At 31.2% G+C, this 20,600-nt stretch overlaps 2 protein-coding genes across 4 annotated transcripts; one reads left to right on the forward strand and one right to left on the reverse strand.

Moving 5' to 3' along the window:
* The first annotated feature begins 209 nt into the window (after window positions 1-209).
* On the forward strand, window positions 210-12,550 carry LOC106067383 (lanC-like protein 2). 2 transcript variants are annotated; one of them, XM_056018253.1, is made up of 9 exons: window positions 210-375; window positions 6,079-6,193; window positions 6,892-7,108; window positions 8,062-8,206; window positions 8,715-8,855; window positions 9,911-10,096; window positions 11,157-11,333; window positions 11,440-11,512; window positions 12,036-12,550. In XM_056018253.1, the coding sequence occupies exons 1-9, from the start codon at window positions 268-270 to the stop codon at window positions 12,122-12,124; spliced, it is 1,251 nt and encodes a 416-aa protein (XP_055874228.1). In that variant the 5' UTR covers window positions 210-267; the 3' UTR covers window positions 12,125-12,550. The 2 variants fall into 2 exon arrangements, with proteins under 2 accessions (XP_055874228.1, XP_055874229.1); XM_056018254.1 differs by lacking the exon at window positions 210-375 and adding an exon at window positions 441-578.
* Window positions 12,551-13,915: 1,365 nt separating this feature from the next.
* Window positions 13,916-20,454, reverse strand: LOC106064174 (coiled-coil domain-containing protein 34-like). 2 transcript variants are annotated; one of them, XM_013222677.2, is made up of 5 exons: window positions 20,352-20,454; window positions 18,720-18,815; window positions 17,125-17,352; window positions 16,383-16,906; window positions 13,916-15,289 (listed from the first exon to the last, which is right to left on the reverse strand). In XM_013222677.2, the coding sequence occupies exons 2-5, from the start codon at window positions 18,764-18,766 to the stop codon at window positions 15,141-15,143; spliced, it is 948 nt and encodes a 315-aa protein (XP_013078131.2). In that variant the 5' UTR covers window positions 18,767-18,815; window positions 20,352-20,454; the 3' UTR covers window positions 13,916-15,140. The 2 variants fall into 2 exon arrangements, with proteins under 2 accessions (XP_013078131.2, XP_013078132.2); XM_013222678.2 differs by lacking the exon at window positions 20,352-20,454 and adding an exon at window positions 20,175-20,330.
* Window positions 20,455-20,600: the final 146 nt, after the last annotated feature.

Consider the following 20,600-nt stretch of genomic DNA (forward strand, 5'->3'; position numbering starts at 1 on the left):
CACAATATGAATGGACTAGTTTTGTCATAATCATCGAAATAAAGGAGAATTTTACAAAATACAATGGGGTGTTCGATAAGTACCTTAAAACGAAGGTGTTCGATAGATGTAAGTTTATATATGGAGACTATCATCACAATTTTTATAGATTAGTGCTAGAGGTACAGTACATATCAAAGGAAAAAGGAGTGTTAGGGTAAACAGTTGATTACGACAGGGTTGTTTTTACTGGATCTACTCGATCTATACATCTAGATCTAGATTAATATGGAAACAGTTACAAAGATGTCGAGCCCCAAAGAAGAAAGGTCTTTTAGGAATACTTTTCCTGACTTTACTAGTGATGCTTTGCCTCCACTTAACAAAAATAAAGAAGTTAGTAGATCTAAATATTTACTAAACTAAATTATAAATAATATATACTAGATCTCTATATAGTTATATACATCTAGATCTAGATTAATAATAATATGGAAACAGTTACAAAGATGTCGAGCCCCAAAGAAGAAAGGTCTTTTAGGAATACTTTTCCTGACTTTACGAGTGATGCTTTGCCTCCACTTAACAAAAATAAAGAAGTTAGTAGATCTAAATATTTACTAAACTAAATTATAAATAATATATAGAATATATCTAGATCTAATATAGATAATAGAGTAGAGTCACTATTGTATTGCGGAACAGTTTGCAGCTACTTTTAGTTTTCAATTTTTTGCTCCGTAATGGTTAGAACTATGGAAAAACTAAAAGTATCTAGGCATTGCCCATCCATTTTCTGATAAAAATAGACGCTTTGTTTAGTTTTTCAACAGATATTTAATTTTTACTATCAATTCGACTGAGATATTTATGGATTATGGGTAGTCACAATTACGGAACAGGATTTTTAAAGAAGTCACAATTGCGGAACACTGTAAAAATGTCGGAACAAAGCCTATATAAAGCATATATTTTATTACTCTAATACTTGAACTCCTTATCCTTTACATTAATTTTATTTTATTAAAGCTTAAGACAACACATTGTCACTTTTAGATTCTCTACCTCTTCTTTAATTGTATTTGACGTCACACTACCCTGATTTTCCTTACAAGTTTTTTTTTCTCATCTATTCTTTTATTCTTTTTTGTTATATTAATATTATATATATATATCATGGTATTATGATTTGTCTTCTTTTTGCTGGACGTATGGTAATCATAAATTATATTTTATATGTAATATTATTCTCTAAATGTTTTTAAATTTATGTATACTAATACAAACTCATATTTAAATTCCGATATATCTAAATCAGTATGTAAATATTAAGCTAAATGATAGTAAATGCGCAGGTCAAATAAATAACATCTATAGTGTTCCACAATTGTGACTATCTTTAAAAAGGTAAAAACAGGATAAACACCTCCTAATTTTTTTAAAATTGAATTCCTGTTAGATAGCTATGAAATGAAGTTTTTCCTCATCCATTTATAAACCGAAAAATATGTGTATCATGCAGGTGATGTGTCATTATCATTTTTTAAAAGTTTTAAGCCATGGCCTATGCAGTTCTCCTGGTACATGAAAAATAATGGACGATTCCACACCTGTCAACTTTAACCTGGAGTCAAAATTAATTTTCTGCTGTGAAAGGAAAACCCTTATATTGGAAATGTAGAGAAATGGACCATGCGCAGTACCGTTACAGTAGTTTAGCAGAAAATTTCAAAATAAAGTAGATTTTAACTAATTTCGACGAGCTGTTCCGCAAACATGCCTGCTCCGCAATAGTGACTCTACTATATATAAATAAATTAATTAGACTCTATTAGTAAGTATTAGTAAATTAAAATAATATTTTTATATAGATCTATTATAATTATAGATTATAATAGATCTAGATCTAAATTAATAATAATTTAATAAATAACTAATAACTCTAGATCTACATCTAGTATTAAAGTAACTATTAATACTTTTTACTTACTAATAAGATTAATTAAATTAATAGTAATTATTAATGCAGATCTAGAAAAGCCTTGATTACTACTACTACTAACTACTACTACTACTACTAGATCTACTAGATTTAGAATAATTTAGATCTACATCAACTCATCTAGAATTCTACTATTTTTTCTAGTATTAGACTTTATTAGAGTTAGAGCCTAGATTTGAGATAAAATAATAGTATTAGATAATTAGATATCTAAAATGATAAAATCTAGATCTAGAGAGTAGAATTACAGAGTGCTAAGAGTAGTTTATTTAATCCGGACATTACATGAATTCGGAAACTCGCTGTTTTTGTGGTCATTAAATCTTTATTTTGATATTTACTTATATTAATATGAAACTAGCTTTGATACTTCATATACTATAATGATATAGTAGTCATTTTCTTTTCTTTGTCGAACCATCGCATAGTCAAATAATGCGCTGTCAAAGTCAAACTTTGAAATTTTGGCCTATAGGTGTCCGAATAGCATAAACTACTCTAGATCTATTCCAGTATTTTATGGTTATTAGCCTATCAATGTATCATTCATTATCTTAACTTTATGTCTTATTAAGTTAATATTCTATTATCATCAACACTATTTGGACTACTCGCCTCTGCATCTTCTTTTCACTGATTTTCAGTTGTACTCACCAGTGCTTTTAAATCCCTGGAAGATGGAATAGACCTATATATCCATAGTAAATCTGATGGAAAGCTATTTAACATGGCATGCCTTAAAGCCAAAATGAAGAGATGGCGTATCTTGATTAGGAAACTGTTATTTGCCGATGACATGGCACTCATATCTCATTCACCTACTTGGGAACAACAATAGCCAGCAACCTAAATTTAGACACTGAGCTGACAAAAAGAATAGTAAAGCCTTATGCAGCTATGGCAAAACTCTCCAAGTGCGTTGAGAAAATACCAAATTGACAACAGCAACCAAAATCCTAGTCTCCAATGCCTGTGTTCTGAGCACACTTCTTTATGGCAGTGAGAGCTGTGCAACTTACATGCGTCAAAAGCATAGATTTAATAGCTTCCACTTACGCCGCCTTTGACGCATAATGTTTATCTCTTGGGGGGATTATGTCTCCAACCAGGCATTTTGAAATGGGCCAATATGCACATCATCTATGCTCTTCTAACACAGAGAAGACTACCCTGGCTCAGACATGTCACTCGCATGCCAAATGGAAGAATCCCTAAAAACATCCTATACCCAGAGCTTGCAAAGGGAGTCAGACCTAAGGGCCGCCCAAGATTAACCCAAAGAGATGTCTGCAAGCAAGACATGAGAACCACAGGCATTAACTTAAGTATGTGGGAGGAGATAGCCCAAGACCAGACAGCATGGAGACAGACTGTATGTGCTGGTATGAACTTTACTGAGGGCAAAAAAAACAAAACTGCATAAGCCATGAGAAAGAAAAAGAAAGCTCACCTGTCAGCCAGCTCTAGGACAGATACGTATATATGCACAAGCTGTGGCAAACTCTGCCGCTCCAGAATGGGCTTGATCAGACAGTTTAGATTCTGCCCCGTCTCAAGATGAAACCAAAGCCAGTGACTCATCTGGGTGCATCCATTGTCTCCCAAGACAGAGCCATATAATTATATATGATTCTATTATTTCTATCTTAGACTTAAGATTTATTTAGATCTAGATCTATAATATATTTTTTTTCATTAGTATATAACTAGAATGATTGAAGAATATATTATACTATTTGATTATTATATTATATGCATAGAAAAGTAAGATTATTTGCAGATGATTGCATAATATGTAGAACAATTAATTTATAATTTTTCAAATAACACAAGATACAGAAATTTTACAAAGAAAATTAGATGAATTACAGAAATGGGAATCAAATTGGTCATGTCTTTCTACCCAGAAAAATGTTAGTTATTAAGAGTAACAAAAAAAAACAAACAAACAAAAAAAAAACAATTATCCTATTCATGGTAAACTAGTAACACAGACTAAAAATGCAAAATACCTAGGTGTTATAATAAATAAAAAACTGTCATGGAATCCCCATATTGATAAAACTATTAAAGAATCAAACAAAGCATTAGAGTTCATTAAAAGAACCAATAAAATGAGAACATAAAATGTTATTAATCTTGGTTAGGCCAATAATGGAATATTATAAACATCCACTGTTAGGGACCCCACAACTAAAGAAAGCATTAAGAAACTAGAATAGACATAAAATAGATCAGTGAGATTCAGACTTCTCTAGTCAAGAAAACATTAAGAAACTGGAACAGACACAAAATAGAGCAGTGAGATTCATAACAATCAAAAATTCACTTTTGACTAGAGTAACACCTGTAGTAAAATCACTAAATTTAGAAAGCCTTCAAGATAGAAGACTTAAAAGTAAAGTTGCAATTAAACATAAAAAACTGAATCATAATCTTCAAATACAAAAACAAAAACCTAATAAAATACTCAGAAAGGCACATTCCTCAGTCCATATGTTAGGACAAATTTGAATTTAGAGTCTAGATCTATCATCATCATCATCTACAGGTCCATGTCAGGTTTAGGATTTATTTGCGTTTTTAACTAGCTGTATACTATTAAGGTCCCGGGGTTCAACCTGACAAGAACATCACTCACACACAGTCGTACATACAGTAACCAACTAGATGAATAGTTTAAATAACAACAAAAATAAATGAATTTAATTGTATGAAACATATATGTGTATGTACAATGAGGATGATAAATAGACAATATATATATTAGATATATATATATATAATAGGTATATATAAAGATATTCAATAATTAATTTAAGCACCTTTGCTACTACTATTAACTTGTCACCCTGGCTTTATGGTCCACCAGACTCTGACCGACTGGCGTCACAACACTGCCAACCTCGGTAATAGTAAGGTTAGACCTCAGATAATCGCCAATTTGACAATGACAATGAAAAACTGCAATATGTATTTCTGAGACGGCAAGCGACGCCCACAACTCCAACACTGGCACCCTATAAACGAAATAAACACAATACTCTCAACTTCTACACTAAAAATAGAAATAGTGACAACCTCATACAACATACAATAATAGATATCACAAACGAATAACTCACCCTAAACAGGGGTCCCAAAAATCCAACTGAATAATAAGTCATAGAAACTGGTACAGACAAATAACGTTTTACGGGCCAACACACCGTCCGTTACAACCAAATTCAGAGGGTGAACTGCCTCATGACAAAGAATGACCGATAGATAGAAAATTCACTTTTGACTAGAGTAACACCTGTAGTAAAATCACTAAATTTAGAAAGCCTTCAAGATAGAAGACTTAAAAGTAAAGTTGCAATTAAACATAAAACACTGAATCATAATCTTCAGCCGTCCAGTCATCGTTGAAAACATGGCATTCATCTTCTATTTTTTTAGAAGCATTCATGATTAAAAAGTTTGTTTTAAAATGTTTATCTCCAATCCAAAAATACTTAAATATACAAATATTACGCTTTTACACAACTTTAAAACATAGCAAAGGCAATTTTCAGTTGAGTAAAAATGCAATTTGTATCTAATTCTGAATGTTTCGACATATTGCCAATTAGAATAATTTTCATTAACTTAAAAGTTTTTTAGGATTATATAGAGAATATATATTTCTTTAGCTTATTCATCATCAAAACCAATAATGTAAAATAAAAAAAATATTTTAACTGAAGGTTCAAACATTTTAATATATATTTTAATTTATTTATTTTTAATTAACACGTGTATATTTTCATTTAAATAGACAATCTGTGGATACATATAATATCTGTCCATGGGCAGCACAAAATGCAGGCAGCATGTGCTCAGCAGGCTATGCTATAATTGTATAATTTGCCCACCCTGGTCTAGATATCTATTAAAAATGAATTACATGATTGATTCAAAATAATTGACACTCAATGTAAGAGAGGTTGTTAAAAAAAAAGTTTGTTTTTTTTTAGATTTACGTTGTTTTATAATAAACATTACATTTATTTTGTCATTTAGATTAAGTAGTTCTTTTCATATTTTTACAATAAAATAATGCTTTAATCCTTAAGCTTGAAGGAGACTTTCAAAGCAAAATTCTATCTGCTATAGAAAAACTTCTTAATACATTGGATGAAAAGGCTGAGGATGATGGCAAAGACTATTCAATTTATACTGGGTCTTCAGGTCAGAAGTCTTCTTTCTTCCTTTCTTCTTTTTGAATCTGGTAATATCTTATTTATAGTATTTTTGAAACATTCCGTGGTCATTTTTAACTTGTAATGTTAGCAGAGCAAAGTCAAACCTAGGCTTGTTGCTTAACTACTTATATAAAAGGGAAATGTATGCATATCTACCAGCATTCATAATAACTTTTCAAGGCCGGACTTATGCCACTGCAGCCTATGTGGCCAAAGTGGGCCCCACACTTTCAGGTGCTAATTCTAGGTGTAAATTTGTAAATTAAACCTGATTTTCCAGGAGCTCCTGGAAATCTCCTGAAATTGCAAAATATATGAAAAAGTCATGGAAATCTGAAATTATTAAAATCTTCTGAAAACTCATAAAAATCTCCACAAAAAATAGACAAAATGTAATTTTGGGGTGTCATTTAATATGGTAAACACCAATCCTATACATATTAAAATAAATGGCATTGTCAACTTTCATTTAATAAAAATGTAATACTAAGACGAATTTATTTTCTAATACAAAATCTTAATTTTGACTTATTATCCTTATCCTTACCCAGACTGAGCCCTGAGTCATCCATTGCACATAGGGCACTGCTATTCTTAGGGCTGATTCTGTAACTATTAACATGTGAAGTATGAAATGTATTATTAGTATTGTATATAACATCTCACTCTATTGAATGAATACAGGTCATGCCTTGCTTCACCTTCACCTCTATATGAACTTTCCTGGAGTGCAAGATCAGGCAGATTTGTACAAAGCCTTAAACTGGTTGAAGCCTATTCTTGGTAGGCTGAAGGGCTCCAAGCCCTCCATGTTGTGTGGAATATCTGGGCCTCTGGCGATAGCAGCCGTGGTGTACGACAAACTCGGGGAAAAAAAAATCAGCGGGGAGTATGTTGCCAAGTTGGTGAACTTTTTTTTTTTTGTTCAAACTATAATGTTATAGATGAGTTGTATGGTTTAAACTTTTATGAAATGTTTTCAAGAGTTTCGTAAAGATTTATATTTGAATTGTTTGCTTTGACAAATATGTCTCAGCTAAGTCAGAAAATGTTTAGAAGGCAATTTCTGTCCATTAAGACTAGAACTGAAAACTCATTGGTTCCTTACTCTGTCAGATTGAGACCTATCATGTTAGAAGGCCTGAACCCTGACCTGTAATGTCACAACCTGTGGGCAGTGAAAACCAATAGCTCATTGCCATATCCTACTAAAATAAGAGGACATGTCCTTCTTTTGCTGGACATCTGGTAACCCTATCTGCTTATCCATGTGCTAACTTAGTCATCTATGTTCATTAGAGACTTTAACTTTGTTACAAGCGAAAGTCTTGAACTTTGTTTATTTTTAAATTTTAACTATTATGAAATATGTTACATGATGGTATGACTATTATGGCTTAGATAAGTTTAGAAAGTTCTTTCACACTGAGTGTGTAGAAACCTTTGGACTCTGGAGGACCGTATAAAGAAAACCAGCATTGGGTCAGGGTTCATTCATTCCAATTTGTAATTGTAATATGGTTTGATGAATGTGTTTCATTGGAATTGAATGATTGGGTTTCAAGCTATAACTTTACTAGTTAGATTTATTTAATCAAAGTGTTTTAAATTTCAGCTTGTGGATTACTGTTCTGGGTTTTATTTATTATAAAGTTTTGATATGTTTAGGTGAATTCAAAGAATCACCTATATTTATCATCGCAACTAAAGTGTTAGAAAGCTGTGCATCCATGACCATGTGTTGAAATGCTTTTTGTGTTTGTTTTTTGACATTTAAATACTTAACACTTAACTCTGCAATGTAGTAAATTATGAATAATATATTTTTTTTTCAATTAAATTTCTCTCTTTTAGAGTTCTGGCTCTGTGTGAAGAAGTCTGTAATGATTTTTCAATTCCTGATGAGCTTCTATTTGGACGAGCAGGGTACCTGTCTGCTTTATTGTTTCTGCAACAACATCTGGGACCTCAAGTTATTAACAACAACATGGTGGTCAAGGTATAACATTTTATTCAACTGTAACTATATGTTGATATATACCACATGTAACTGAGTCATAAATAATAATAATAAAGCTTGCCTTCGAGTCCAAAGATTAATAAGGAATGCAGTATTTCCCATGGCTACGCACCCCCAGCTAAATATATTTTGCCACATTCAGGGCAAGCATAACCATTGTCCGCCGTTGGTCATGAATATAACTATGATAATATACATGAAGATGATATCAAGATTCATGATGCGGATTCACAGACATAGGACTTTTTTATTGACAATCTATGGCCATAGAAGCAGGTGATCTTTATATCATCTGCCCTAATAAGCGCAATGTCTGAGAGGGGTACTTTGATTCTTGTACTGCATCATGTTTTCCAGTGTGTGAAAAATGTATGTACATGTGTTTAGGACCATTCAACATTTTATTCACTCAATCTGATTAAAAATAAAATGAACATGCACACAAATATCCAAAGTTACTAGGAACTTATCAAATTCTCCAAACTAGGTTGTTGATGCTATTCTTGTATCTGGACAAGACTTGGCCAAGAGAAAACATTACAAGCATCCACTGATGTATGAATGGCATGACAAGGCTTATTTAGGAGCTGCCCATGGTTTGGCTGGAATATTTTTCATATTACTTCAAGTAAGATTAATTGTGATTCATGATTAGGCTTAGGCACTTCACTATTTAGAAAAAAATAAAAGGACATTCATGTAGACCACTTTTTTTTTTTATTAAATTCTTTCTTTTATGAATGTATGTTTATTAAATTTATAACTGAAGATTAATAGCCTTGTGTGTGTTCTAGTAGCCAAGGCCTTAACCCTAACAGTAAAATATGGTCTTGGAAAGTTCCATAGGCTTTCTGACAAACTCTTTCAGTCTTCTGACCACTAATTGGAATGATACTCCATCCTTTTGGATCCGGTTGGAATGAAAGAGGGGCTATTTATGACATCCCAACACTTTCAAATTTCCTGCTTAGGATTTACCCCAGCAATGGAAAAGTCGTTCCATCTGCAAAGGTAAAAGATTGCTTCTCAAGATGTAAAAATGCCACAGGATATTAAATCATCATGACCAGTATTTTCAAAATAGAATATTTATTTGGAATTAGTGCTTCCATTATCATTTTTACAGAAAAAATATAAGAGACATAAATATTAGGATCCCTTCTGGACTAAAGTAAAAACACAGGACATTTGAGACACATGGCTTTGATCAGCTACCCGTATAAATAAAAAGACAAAAGAACACAAAATTCTTTTTGACCCTCCAGCAGTAAATCTTTTTTATTTTTTTTCCCATTTAATTAGCAAGTTACATGCAAATGCCATAGATTATGAATGAACATATTTTGTTTTACTTTTTAATTTTTTAAATTACTTTATAGTATTTTACATTACTTTATAGTATTTTACATTACTTTTTAATATTTTATATTACTTTATAGTATTTTACATTACTTATAGTATTTTACATTACTTTTTAATATTTTTACATTACTTTTTAGTATTTTACATTACTTTTTAGTATTTTACATTACTTTATTTTATAGTATTTTACATTACTATATAGTATTTTACATTACTTTATGGTATGTAACATCCATGTCCGCTTCAGTTCGTTTTATTTATTTTTCTAAAACTATTGTTACTTTTATTGTATTAAAACACAAACACACCAAATTCCTTCAGGTCTCAGATCCGTCAGTTCAGAAGCAGATACGAGAATTTGTAAAGCCATGCGTAGACTACATGTTGACTTTGAGATTTGCTTCAGGCAATTGCCCTTCCTCACTGGAAAGCACCAGTGGGGACAAATTGGTTCACTGGTGTCACGGAGCCCCTGGTTGGATGTACATGTTAGTCTTGGCTTTTAAGGTAAAAAAAAGAAGAAGATTGAATGCCTTAACTTCCAATATTGTTGAAATAAATCTGATTCTAATTTAATTCTTATACAAGTGAAGTCATTATGTTTACTAGCTTAAAAATATTAATTGACTACCTTTGAAATGTTAAAGAGATCCTATTAACTATGCTGGCACCCTTAGGTTCATCTATAAAAGTATGGGCCACAAAGCAGATTTAAAGGAATAAAAAAGAAAAGTGATAGTTCTTGAAGATTATTCATGTGTAAAAAGTTTAAATAAACTGTGCAGTGTAATTCAATTTGACCTATTGTCTCACAAGACATAAACCTTTATATTTAGTGTTAAAAGATATTAACAGGAACAATATTGTTTGAATAAATCCACCTGAGATTCATGATTGAAGTTTCGTGTTGTTCTGACTGTTCATCACACTGTTCCTGAGTTCCAACCCAACCTCTTGTTATCCCTGGCCGCGTTGCAGGAGAATTGAGCTAGAATGTATTAACTTTTCATTTGTGAAGGAACAGCTGAAACTTTTCAAAACAAAAATAGGTCTAGATTGTTTTATTTTGTCACACTTTGAATACATTTTTTTTTTAAATTTTTATTAGTGAATGACCGTTAAACTTCCCATCGAAGGCCTATGACCTGTCAGCTAATTTCAGCTTAAACATTGCTAACCATCAAAATGTTTAATACTTTATTAATTATATAATTAAAGTTTTTAGTGTGCCAGGTTCCCATAGCATGTCTGTATCTGCTCTGCTGGTATTTATGCTACTGTAATGGACCATTCCACTATACAAATAAGTAAGCCAACCATATCACCGGGTGACTGTCTAGTCTTGTGGTATGAGCTTAAGACTAATCCAAGGTCTGGAGTTCAAACAATCCCCTGCCATCCTGCAGGAGGTTTGGATTTGGACCTTATAATCTTCATTTCTGAAGAAACATTCAAAGCTTTAAAACAAAACAGCAATTGTATCAAAAATATGATTTAAAAAGACTTTGTCTAAGTTGACTATTGATAAACATAGAAATAGTAAATAGTGTTATTTTACTATCTACAGATTTTTAAAGATATGCGTTACTTGGAAGCTGCCAAAGATTGTGCAAAAGTAACATGGGAGAGGGGCATTCTGTATAAAGGTTATGGGCTGTGCCATGGCACTGCAGGAAATGCTTACTCTTTTCTTTTCTTGTACAAGGCTACACAAGATCCAAGATACTTGTACTATGCTTGTAAAGTAAGGACCACAATAGAGATTTCCTAAAATTTGTGTATTAGTATTTGATTTTTTAAGGCTGCCAACAGATGGAGTTCTTGAGAATATTTCATTTTTCTTGTTTCAGTTTGCTGAATGGTGTTGTGATTATGGTAAACATGGATGTCATAAACCAGATAGACCTTACTCATTATTTGAAGGCAAGTTGTTTTCTACTTTACAGGTACTACTAAATTTTATTAAACAAAGATTGAAGGTCTGTAGCTAGCAGTTTGATAGAAAAGATCTATATCTAGAAATTGGATAGTGAAGATCAAAGGTCTGTTGCTATACATTTGGTAAAGAAGATCAAAGGTCTGTTGCTATAGGTTTGGTAATGATAATCAAAGGTCAGTAACTATAAGTTTGGTCATATGAAGTGTGAAACATTTTTTGTTGTACCATATAGCTTTTGCTTTGTTAATCATTCTTTTAATTGACCTTGCTTCCTGAGTGTATGGTGTGATGCTCAGGCTTTGGTTTTCCTTTTTGTACACTAAATGTTAATTAGTATGCTTCAAATATCCTCTCATGTCTTCATTGTTATGTTCTCTTGTTCAGCTAAGTCTGCTGTGGTTGACTTATTGACACGTAACAGTTAATTTCTCTGCTACAGTTTTAGTGATTTCCCTAAGTAACAAAGAATTTTTTTTTTAAATCTAATTACACAATTTTTGTTTCCAGGGATGGCAGGAACAGTGTACTTCCTGGTAGACTTATTGCATCCCCAGAATGCTGCTTTTCCAACTTTTGAGTTCAATATTAATATCTAGACTTTACATTTCTTCAACTTTTTATTGTGTTCCATTTTTATTTTTCAAAGTTTAAGTGGCACATTTTAGCCATTAAAAAAAAAAAAACTATTAAGAATTCACAATTTTTTTTTTTACTTATGTGAAAATTACATAAGACTTTGTTCTTTGTATATAATGTGTATATACTGTATATATACAAATGTTAAAGCATCTTGAAGATTTTAGTCTTATGTACATTTAAATACATTGATTATCTAGATCTTTTTAGATTATGTATCTAAAAATTGCAAAATAATAATTGTGAGACAAGAGTGCTGTTTTTTCAATGTTCAATTTCTAGATCTAGATCTAAACATTAAACTATATATTACATAGGTTAGGGTTGAGGAAAAAAAAACTGTACTTCTTATAACTACTTTACAAAACAACGCCTTGTTTCAACTTTTCAAAAAATTTTCCTGACATTTTTTTGTAGTGTTAAAAGATCTCCTTGTCCAGTCTAGATAAAATATATATATAGGTCTGTGGATGTACATTTAAAAATGGCTCATTAATTCTATTAAGAATGAGAAATTGTTGATATGTCAATCATGGCTATTGTTACAGATCTTGTATGAATTCATAAATTATTTTTTTTCTTATCTCAAAGGCATTTATTAAAACAATTTTTTTGTTTATAATGTACTATTTTTGTTTTTGAGTTATTAAACATTTCAGGTCAAGATTTGTCTTTTCAAGAAAATATACATTCTACACTTACAATCGCACTTTAGGAAGATTTTTCAAATATTGCGGGAAAATTATAAATAGATAGGCTTTCGATGCATTGAGAGTGCAAAATAAAATTATAAATAGCTAAGCTTTCGAAGCATTGAGAGTGCAAAATAAAATTATTAATAGCTAGGCTTTCGATGCATTGACAGGGCAAAATAAAATTATAAATAGCTAAGCTTTCGATGCATTGAGAGTGCAAAATAAAATTATAAATAGCTAGGCTTTCGATGCATTGAGAGTGCAAAATAAAAGTATAAATAGCTAAGCTTTCGATGCATTGACAGGGCAAAATAAAATTATAAATAGCTAAGCTTTCGATGCATTGAGAGTGCAAAATAAAGGAAGTGTTCATAAGCTGTTTTGTTTTGTTTAAGATATATAATTTTTATTCACTTTTAGCTCAGCTGAATCAAATTGAATCAGCTTTCCATTTGTAGCACAAAAGAATTTCATGTAGAGGAAGCACTAAACTTTCACTCGATGAAAGTGCCATAAAAAGAACATTTATACCTTCTAGCACTGCCAATGCTCTTTAAAGACAGTACTGTTGTAAAAACACCTATATATAATTGTACATTCTAGAATTATAGCCTAATGCATTCATTTAAATAAAATAACCTTACAATGTAGCACAATTTCTTTTCTTTTTTTTTAATTGGTAAATTAAGGTTCAATTTTTTTTTTGCGTTCTTGGCATTGCTGAGTTTATCGTTAAAATCTCCAATAACTAAAAAAAAAAGTTAAAGAAATTTCATCTATTTGTGGCACTAAACTTTCACCGTGAATACACATGTAAAACTTTTGTGATTTAGCCAAAAAGCACAACTGATAATCATGACATTGCTCACAGGTGCAATTAAAAATTTAATGATGTACTTAAGTTTAAAAAAAAAAAAGAATATATCTATTAACAAATCACTCATGATTTTATCACAAGAATTTGTTTTAAGATTTAAAATTTTAATTAAAAATTGTTTTACTATTTACTCTGATTCTCGATCTCTCTCTCTCTCTGTTAATGATAAACAACTAACATCCAAGTTATGTCTTTATTTTCTTGTCTTATTAAATTCAAATTCTATACAACACGAATTCACATTTTGTACATTTGAAATTTAAAAGTACACTATAAGTATTAAATCTATAAAATATGCCAAAAATTAAATGAGTACATTATATAGGAATACAAAAAGTAAAGCACTTTCTCAACTAAATTTTTTTTTCTCTCACTCTCTCTCACAAAACTATTGCTGTTCACCTGAAGCTAAAAACGATATTAATCTTTTAAACAATGATTTAATCTGTTCTTTTCTATCACACATAAATAATAATATTAGAAATTAAGTGGCAGGAATATGTTTGTTACAAGTAATACAGGTCAAATAGTGAGCCATCTCACTTATATGAACACTTAATAGTTACAAAAATACATGTATTACATTTATATCACAGTTGCAAGAAATCACCTCAAAAACTTTCAGAGTCAGCACAAAAAATGGTTGCTTATTGAATGGGCAGGATCATTGTTTAAAAAAACAAAAGGTCATAAAATTGAAAAACTACTCAAACCAACACTTAAAGTCAATCTACAGTTTGGTTTTACTACTAGTCCCTCTCCAAACTCATGGATATCAATATAGCAATTAAGTCATAAAATATTAAGTTTTGTTGGAGGCCTAGTTAACATCCTGTCTAGTGATGCTAACTGAATATGTACTATAAGCATACATTGAACAAAAGCATCAAGACAACAGGTACCCAAAATGTCCTCCATTTTATACTTGCAAAAGAGCTGATATAAATTCCCTTATAACAATATCAAACTCTACCACACAAACTGGAGACTGTCTATTCTGAGACTAAGCGCTAAAACATAATATCTTCATTGAAATTACTAGATACAAGACTAAATAAGAGAATGAGCTGGACTAGGAAGACTAGTCTGGCTACATAAGTCTTTGCAGGTAAGTTTTATTTAGTTTTGGGATTGCAATAAAAAAAAAAAAGAAGCAATGAAGTCTTTAACTGCATGACATTAACCCTGTGGAATATTGGACATTTTCAAGGTCATTGCAAGCTAACCTCAATGTTACGTTGGTAAAGTACCTGAGTCAGGAAATATTTTGTCAAAAATATATAGTCATGTGATCAATTAAAAAAAATGCACCAAATTTTGTGTTGGACTTTCCATCATTATTAAACTAATAAAAGACATTTTTTTTTTAATTGGTTTAAATATTAGTTCACTGAAGCTTGATCCTTAAATGTATTTATCAGGGTTCCACTTGTAAGGCTTCACTTTAGTCTTCTGGTTTTTCTCTGCACTAGTTGATGTAGGCACAGGAGGTGGCTGCCAGGGAATCGGGTTGAAGAATGAAGGTTGGGGATAGGCACTGCGGTCATGATAACCTAACAAGACAAAAAATGTAATTATTTTTAAATATAGAGTAGTCCTTTCTCTCCCATACCTGTAATATCTATACTGTAACAAATTTTCTTAATAGATTATCCGCAGTTGACAAACACTTTTTTTTAACTATCAGAATTTAAAAAATAAAAAAAAGAAATAAGTCACATAAAATAGTTTTTTGAAAAATCAATTCCTCTTTTATGAAGCTGAAGGTGGTCTATAATTTCTCATTCTATTTATTTCTTGTAATTCTTTACGATTGCCAGGAGTCTTTCCAAAGAGCTTGCACAATCAAGTTCTTCTATTACAGTTCAGCTTATTTCTTTATAGGAGGATGCCCAATATGTTAATAAGCATCTGTCTATTTATTCAACTCTTGACTGAATATCTTATCAAATATTACAATCGCTACTTCAAAAGAGAAGATATTTAGGTCCTACTCATTTCATGTGTCAATCTAGCCATGCATGTTAATCAGTGGGGATTGTGAATACAAAGAAACTTTTGAGTTGAGTCAGGAATACCCTGTTCAAAATAGCCAAATTTAATTTTATTAAGATGAATATATTTTGAAAAATTACTAGTTACAGTTTTCACAGTTAAGCTAAATAGCTAATAATTTTTTTCCCAAAGATATACATAAATTGTAAAATTTCTAGGAAAATTGTGAAAGCCTTTTTTTTTTTTATGTATAAGTAGTCTAGTGTCAAGGTTCCACCCATCACAGATTTGGCAGAATAAGTTGAATTATTCCCCTCTATATTTTGTGTAGAGAATGAGATTGTTGCTTAAAAGTTTAAAACTAATGATAGATAGCTATGAAAATATGAAGCATGACATTGCGCTGAACAAAAATAATTTGTAAAAATATTTCTAACAGATCAGATTTATGAGTCAGTCCACATCTATTAAAAATTGAATTAAATGACTGATCCAAACTACTTGATACAATTACAAGCTTTATTTTTATAAAGTATTTTTATACATTTATTGGTTGTATTTTGCTCATGATGAAAATTGCATTGAGCTTAAGTTTTTAGTTTCCCCAATGTTATAAACAAAACAAAAAAAAGTTGTGATCTGTTTACTTACCAGTCATCTTTCCAGACAAATAACCAAAACTATTTGGGGCTGACTTTGGTCTTTTATGCACTTTCTTTAGCCACTCTTGAAATTTTTGCTCTGCCATTTTCTTCCTTTTGGCTTCTTCTTCTTGCAAGCGTTGGTTTTCTTCTTTGATTTTTTTCCTTTTCTCTTTTTCTTCTTTGGCTTTCATTTCCTGCCACTCTGCAAATTTTTCAGCTGCTTTTTGTTTGATCTGTTGTTCGGTTTCCTTTTTTTTTCTCTGTTCGTCATTGTGTTTTTCTTTCTCTAATTTCTTTTTCAAAACGGTTTCTTGATTTTTTTTCTGCACCCACGATTGGCGAACAACTTGAGCTTTCATTTGCTTTGCGCGTTTCTCTTGCTCAAGTTTTTCTTTTTCGATTTTCGCTTCTTCTTTTTTCTGCTTCTCAGACATCTTTTTCCTTTGATCGTCTTTGGCTTTTTCAATCACCCATTGTTCCCAAGCAGAAAGCCTACTTTCTATGTATTTGGATTTTGTAGCAGAAGTAATTCTTTAAAAAAAAAATTATAACTCTTTAAATTTAGTTGTTTTTTTTTAAACGTAAGTTATATTTTTGAAAAAGTGATCTAATTTTTTTTCATTATATAATGTATTTAATTATTTAATGTTTAAATTTTCACACACATAATTAGAAAAATTAGCTACAATTTCTAAATTAATAAGTAAATTAATTAATAAGTACACATGGCATAATTTTTCTAAAAGTACCTATAAGTTCCATCAATGAAATTTCTCTCTCTTTTATTATAAACATCATCTTTAGTATCAAGGTCAAACATTTTTGGCACATCTGCTTCAGTTTTCAACTCATCTTCAGAAGCACTGTTAAAACTACTATGGTCCAGTAAAGATGTTAATGATGCTGTTGAGCCAGAAGACTCAACAGATCTTCTGCGAATCTTCCTCATTGTATCTGGACTTGGAGTCTGCATCCATCTAAAATAAAAATGAAGTTGGGGGAATGTTAAAATGTTTGCAGACTACTTAACTTTTAGCACAAATTTCATTTTAACAAACAAGTTTTAAACTTAGTATCTGAAATGTACCAATAAACAGAGTTATTATATAACATCATTGTTAGAAGAACTTAAACTAAATCTTCAACAAAAAAAAAAAAAAAAGAGATGAATATTCTTAGAATGCAAATACATTTATATGCTGTAAAAGGCTATCAATATTATGGATAAATGATGTTTTTTTATGTTGTTTTTTGTAAAGACTAATTGGTGGCACATATTTTCTAACTTTAAATGTAGAGAAGTCAATGTTTCAATTCTAGTTTCAATTTCTAATTGTCTAAGAAATAATGTCTTTTGTTGTAATGGTCTTTTTACCCCAAAAATCAACATATGGTGGAATCTGCTTAATTATAAGTGGTAGGGAATAAGGGATGCCTTCCAATTGTCCAAGCTTGAGTTACACTTCAATAGGAGAATATATGAATAAGATTATTATTCTACAAAATTACTTCTTTTGTTAATAAAATGATCAGATGTGAGGATATTTCAAAACAAGAGATCAAAACATTAGTGCCTATACATGATGTAACATACTATGTGAAATATGCACACATGCTGTTGTGTATTTATGCTTCGTGTTGTGATGATAATAATTGGTACTGGTGTGTCAAACTGGCTTGGGTGTCCAGGTCAGCTTGTGTGTGTGTGTACTGTGTTATTATGAACTGTTTTGTCATTCTTTGTTTAATAAAGCCTATGATAGAGACATGTTTTCCAGTAGTGTTTCATAAGGTTACTACAATTTATTACAAAAAGAATCTTGTGGATTGATTATGCTTCAAGTATGGATCAATTTCTAAAACACAAACAATTGGTGGTGGATCCTAATGATCCTAATCTTCAAAGCGATCTGGAAGCACTGGCTTCATACCTTTGAAAAATTAGCATTAAAACTAGCAGTGGCAGAGGTTAAGAAGTTTGATCTATTATGTAACTTTATCTCTTATGATGTGTATGAACTAATATGTAACTCTTCCGATTTTGAAACTGCTGTAACTACACTAAAAGGACTCTATGTCAAACAAACCAATGAAATTTGCACTGGCTCCCTCTTTGCAATTCTAAACAGGAAATAAGATTGAGTGTAGAAGACGGCCCGCAACAAGCCACTACTTTTCAAACACCACAAGAACAACAATCCACTATTTCGGAAATGCTGCAATGCTCTGCTGTAAGGACAAGATTGATTCTGAGCCCGTTATCATAGCTGCAGCTTAAAGCTAGGATGCTAAAAACTGATTACAACCAGCAGGTAAAAGGCTATGTGTTGTTAGGTTTTCTTACCTTGGTTTGGTCACAGTTGCTGTGACTGGCCTTGGTCTGCTGCTCATTATATGAGTGGACTAACTCTGCTCAGCATTCATCAAAATATAGTTTCCTCTGTATATTTTCAACATGAACAAAAGTTATTATAAAACATTTACATTACTTTTTTAGAAGAGTAAAATCAGTCCATGATAAATGTCCTTACTCAATGTCTTTTTTGTCTGACTTGTCTAATCATGCATTAATTTTTAGAAAGAATATATACATCTAATACATACATCTAATACAACAGAAATCTTTATATACTGTGTGTAATGGCACTACATTTAAGTCCTAATATTGATTTGGTAGGTGAGGATTAGGAAAAAAAGAACTAAATTTTTTCAAAATAAAGGCAGATTTATTAAATGTGTTACAGATGTTGAGATAATAAAGTTTATTTTTTCTGTTACTTGGACTTTCATCTGTGAATTGGAATTATACGTTTAAACTTAAACTATATATCTAAATATACATTTCTTTCAAGTTCTCTTTTCAACAATGTTAGGTAGGTTTTATTAGTCACTAATTAGTTATTCGTGTATTAGATCTACATGTGTATTATCATATTGAAATGCTCTTTTTTTTTAAAAATACTTATTGAATAAAGTTGGATGAATAGACTTGACCTTTAAGACTCAATCAGTGAACACAGAATAGACTCAAGACAGTCAGTCTCAATGCTGAATGCAATAGTCATAGAAAATAGATAGATTAGACTAGAGGCTATTTAATTATCAATTTTACAAATATCATCAAGAATTACATTATTAATTATTATATAATATGTACATTATATTATGGTAGGCATAAGAATTTATGAGATGACCACACTAGACTACATGATCTTTATGAAAATATTAAAATCTAGATCTATATCTATTATAATCTCTAATCATAATGTTTAAAGTTTAATATAATACTGAGATCCTTGCGCGATCAGGTATTCCCAGCATCTTTACAGCCCTCAGACAACGCCGTTTGCGCTGGCTTGGACATGTTCGCCGGATGGAGGACAAGTGCATCCCAAAAGTCATCCTCTATGGTCAACTCGCGACTGGCACAAGAAAAACTGTTTGCCCCCACCTCCGTTACATAGATGTAATAAAACGTGACCTCAAATCAGTGAACATCAATACTGACAATTGGGAAGACATAGCTCTAGACTGCAACAGATGGAGAGAGACAGTGACCAAGAAAGCTATGGACAGTGAAAGTACATGGGTCTCAGCACAGGAAGAAAAACGCACAATCTGAAAAAAAGGCCAGCTCCTCTACCACCGAAGCAAAAGCCACCTTAACCTGCGCTATCTGTAGACGGGAGTATCTCTCCGAAATAGGGCTCCACAGCCACATGAGGAAGTGTGCTCTGAGATGAACCATAGTCGTTCTACGACTGAAGGAGGCCAATAAAAAAAAATAATCTGTTATTACTTTTACTATCGATAATAGCTCATTGAAATCATAAATAATTATGATAAATACTGTTTTGATCACTGTTTTGTAACAGCGATTTCTTCGTAATATTTTGAAATAATAAAGCGTGATTCTTAAGTTAAACTCATTTTGAATAGACAGTCCAATATTGCAAGTATTAGATAAAATGCAAACCATGTAGATCTACGACAGAAACAAACAAAATGTTATAATCTAAAAGAATTTGGTTGTCTATGAAGCTGAAGTACGCAGCAGCAAATTCTCTGAGCTAGAATCTAGGATCTATATAAATATCTAGGTCATAGATCTAGATCTAGTAGTTATTGATCTAGAATCTAACCATCTTATTTATATAAAATAAATGTCAAAAAGGACAGAAAAAATGTTATTTGCTAAATAATCTTTATTTTGAAAACTTTTAAA

Source organism: Biomphalaria glabrata, chromosome 1, assembly GCF_947242115.1.
Source record: "Biomphalaria glabrata chromosome 1, xgBioGlab47.1, whole genome shotgun sequence".
Lineage (NCBI taxonomy): Eukaryota > Metazoa > Mollusca > Gastropoda > Planorbidae > Biomphalaria > Biomphalaria glabrata.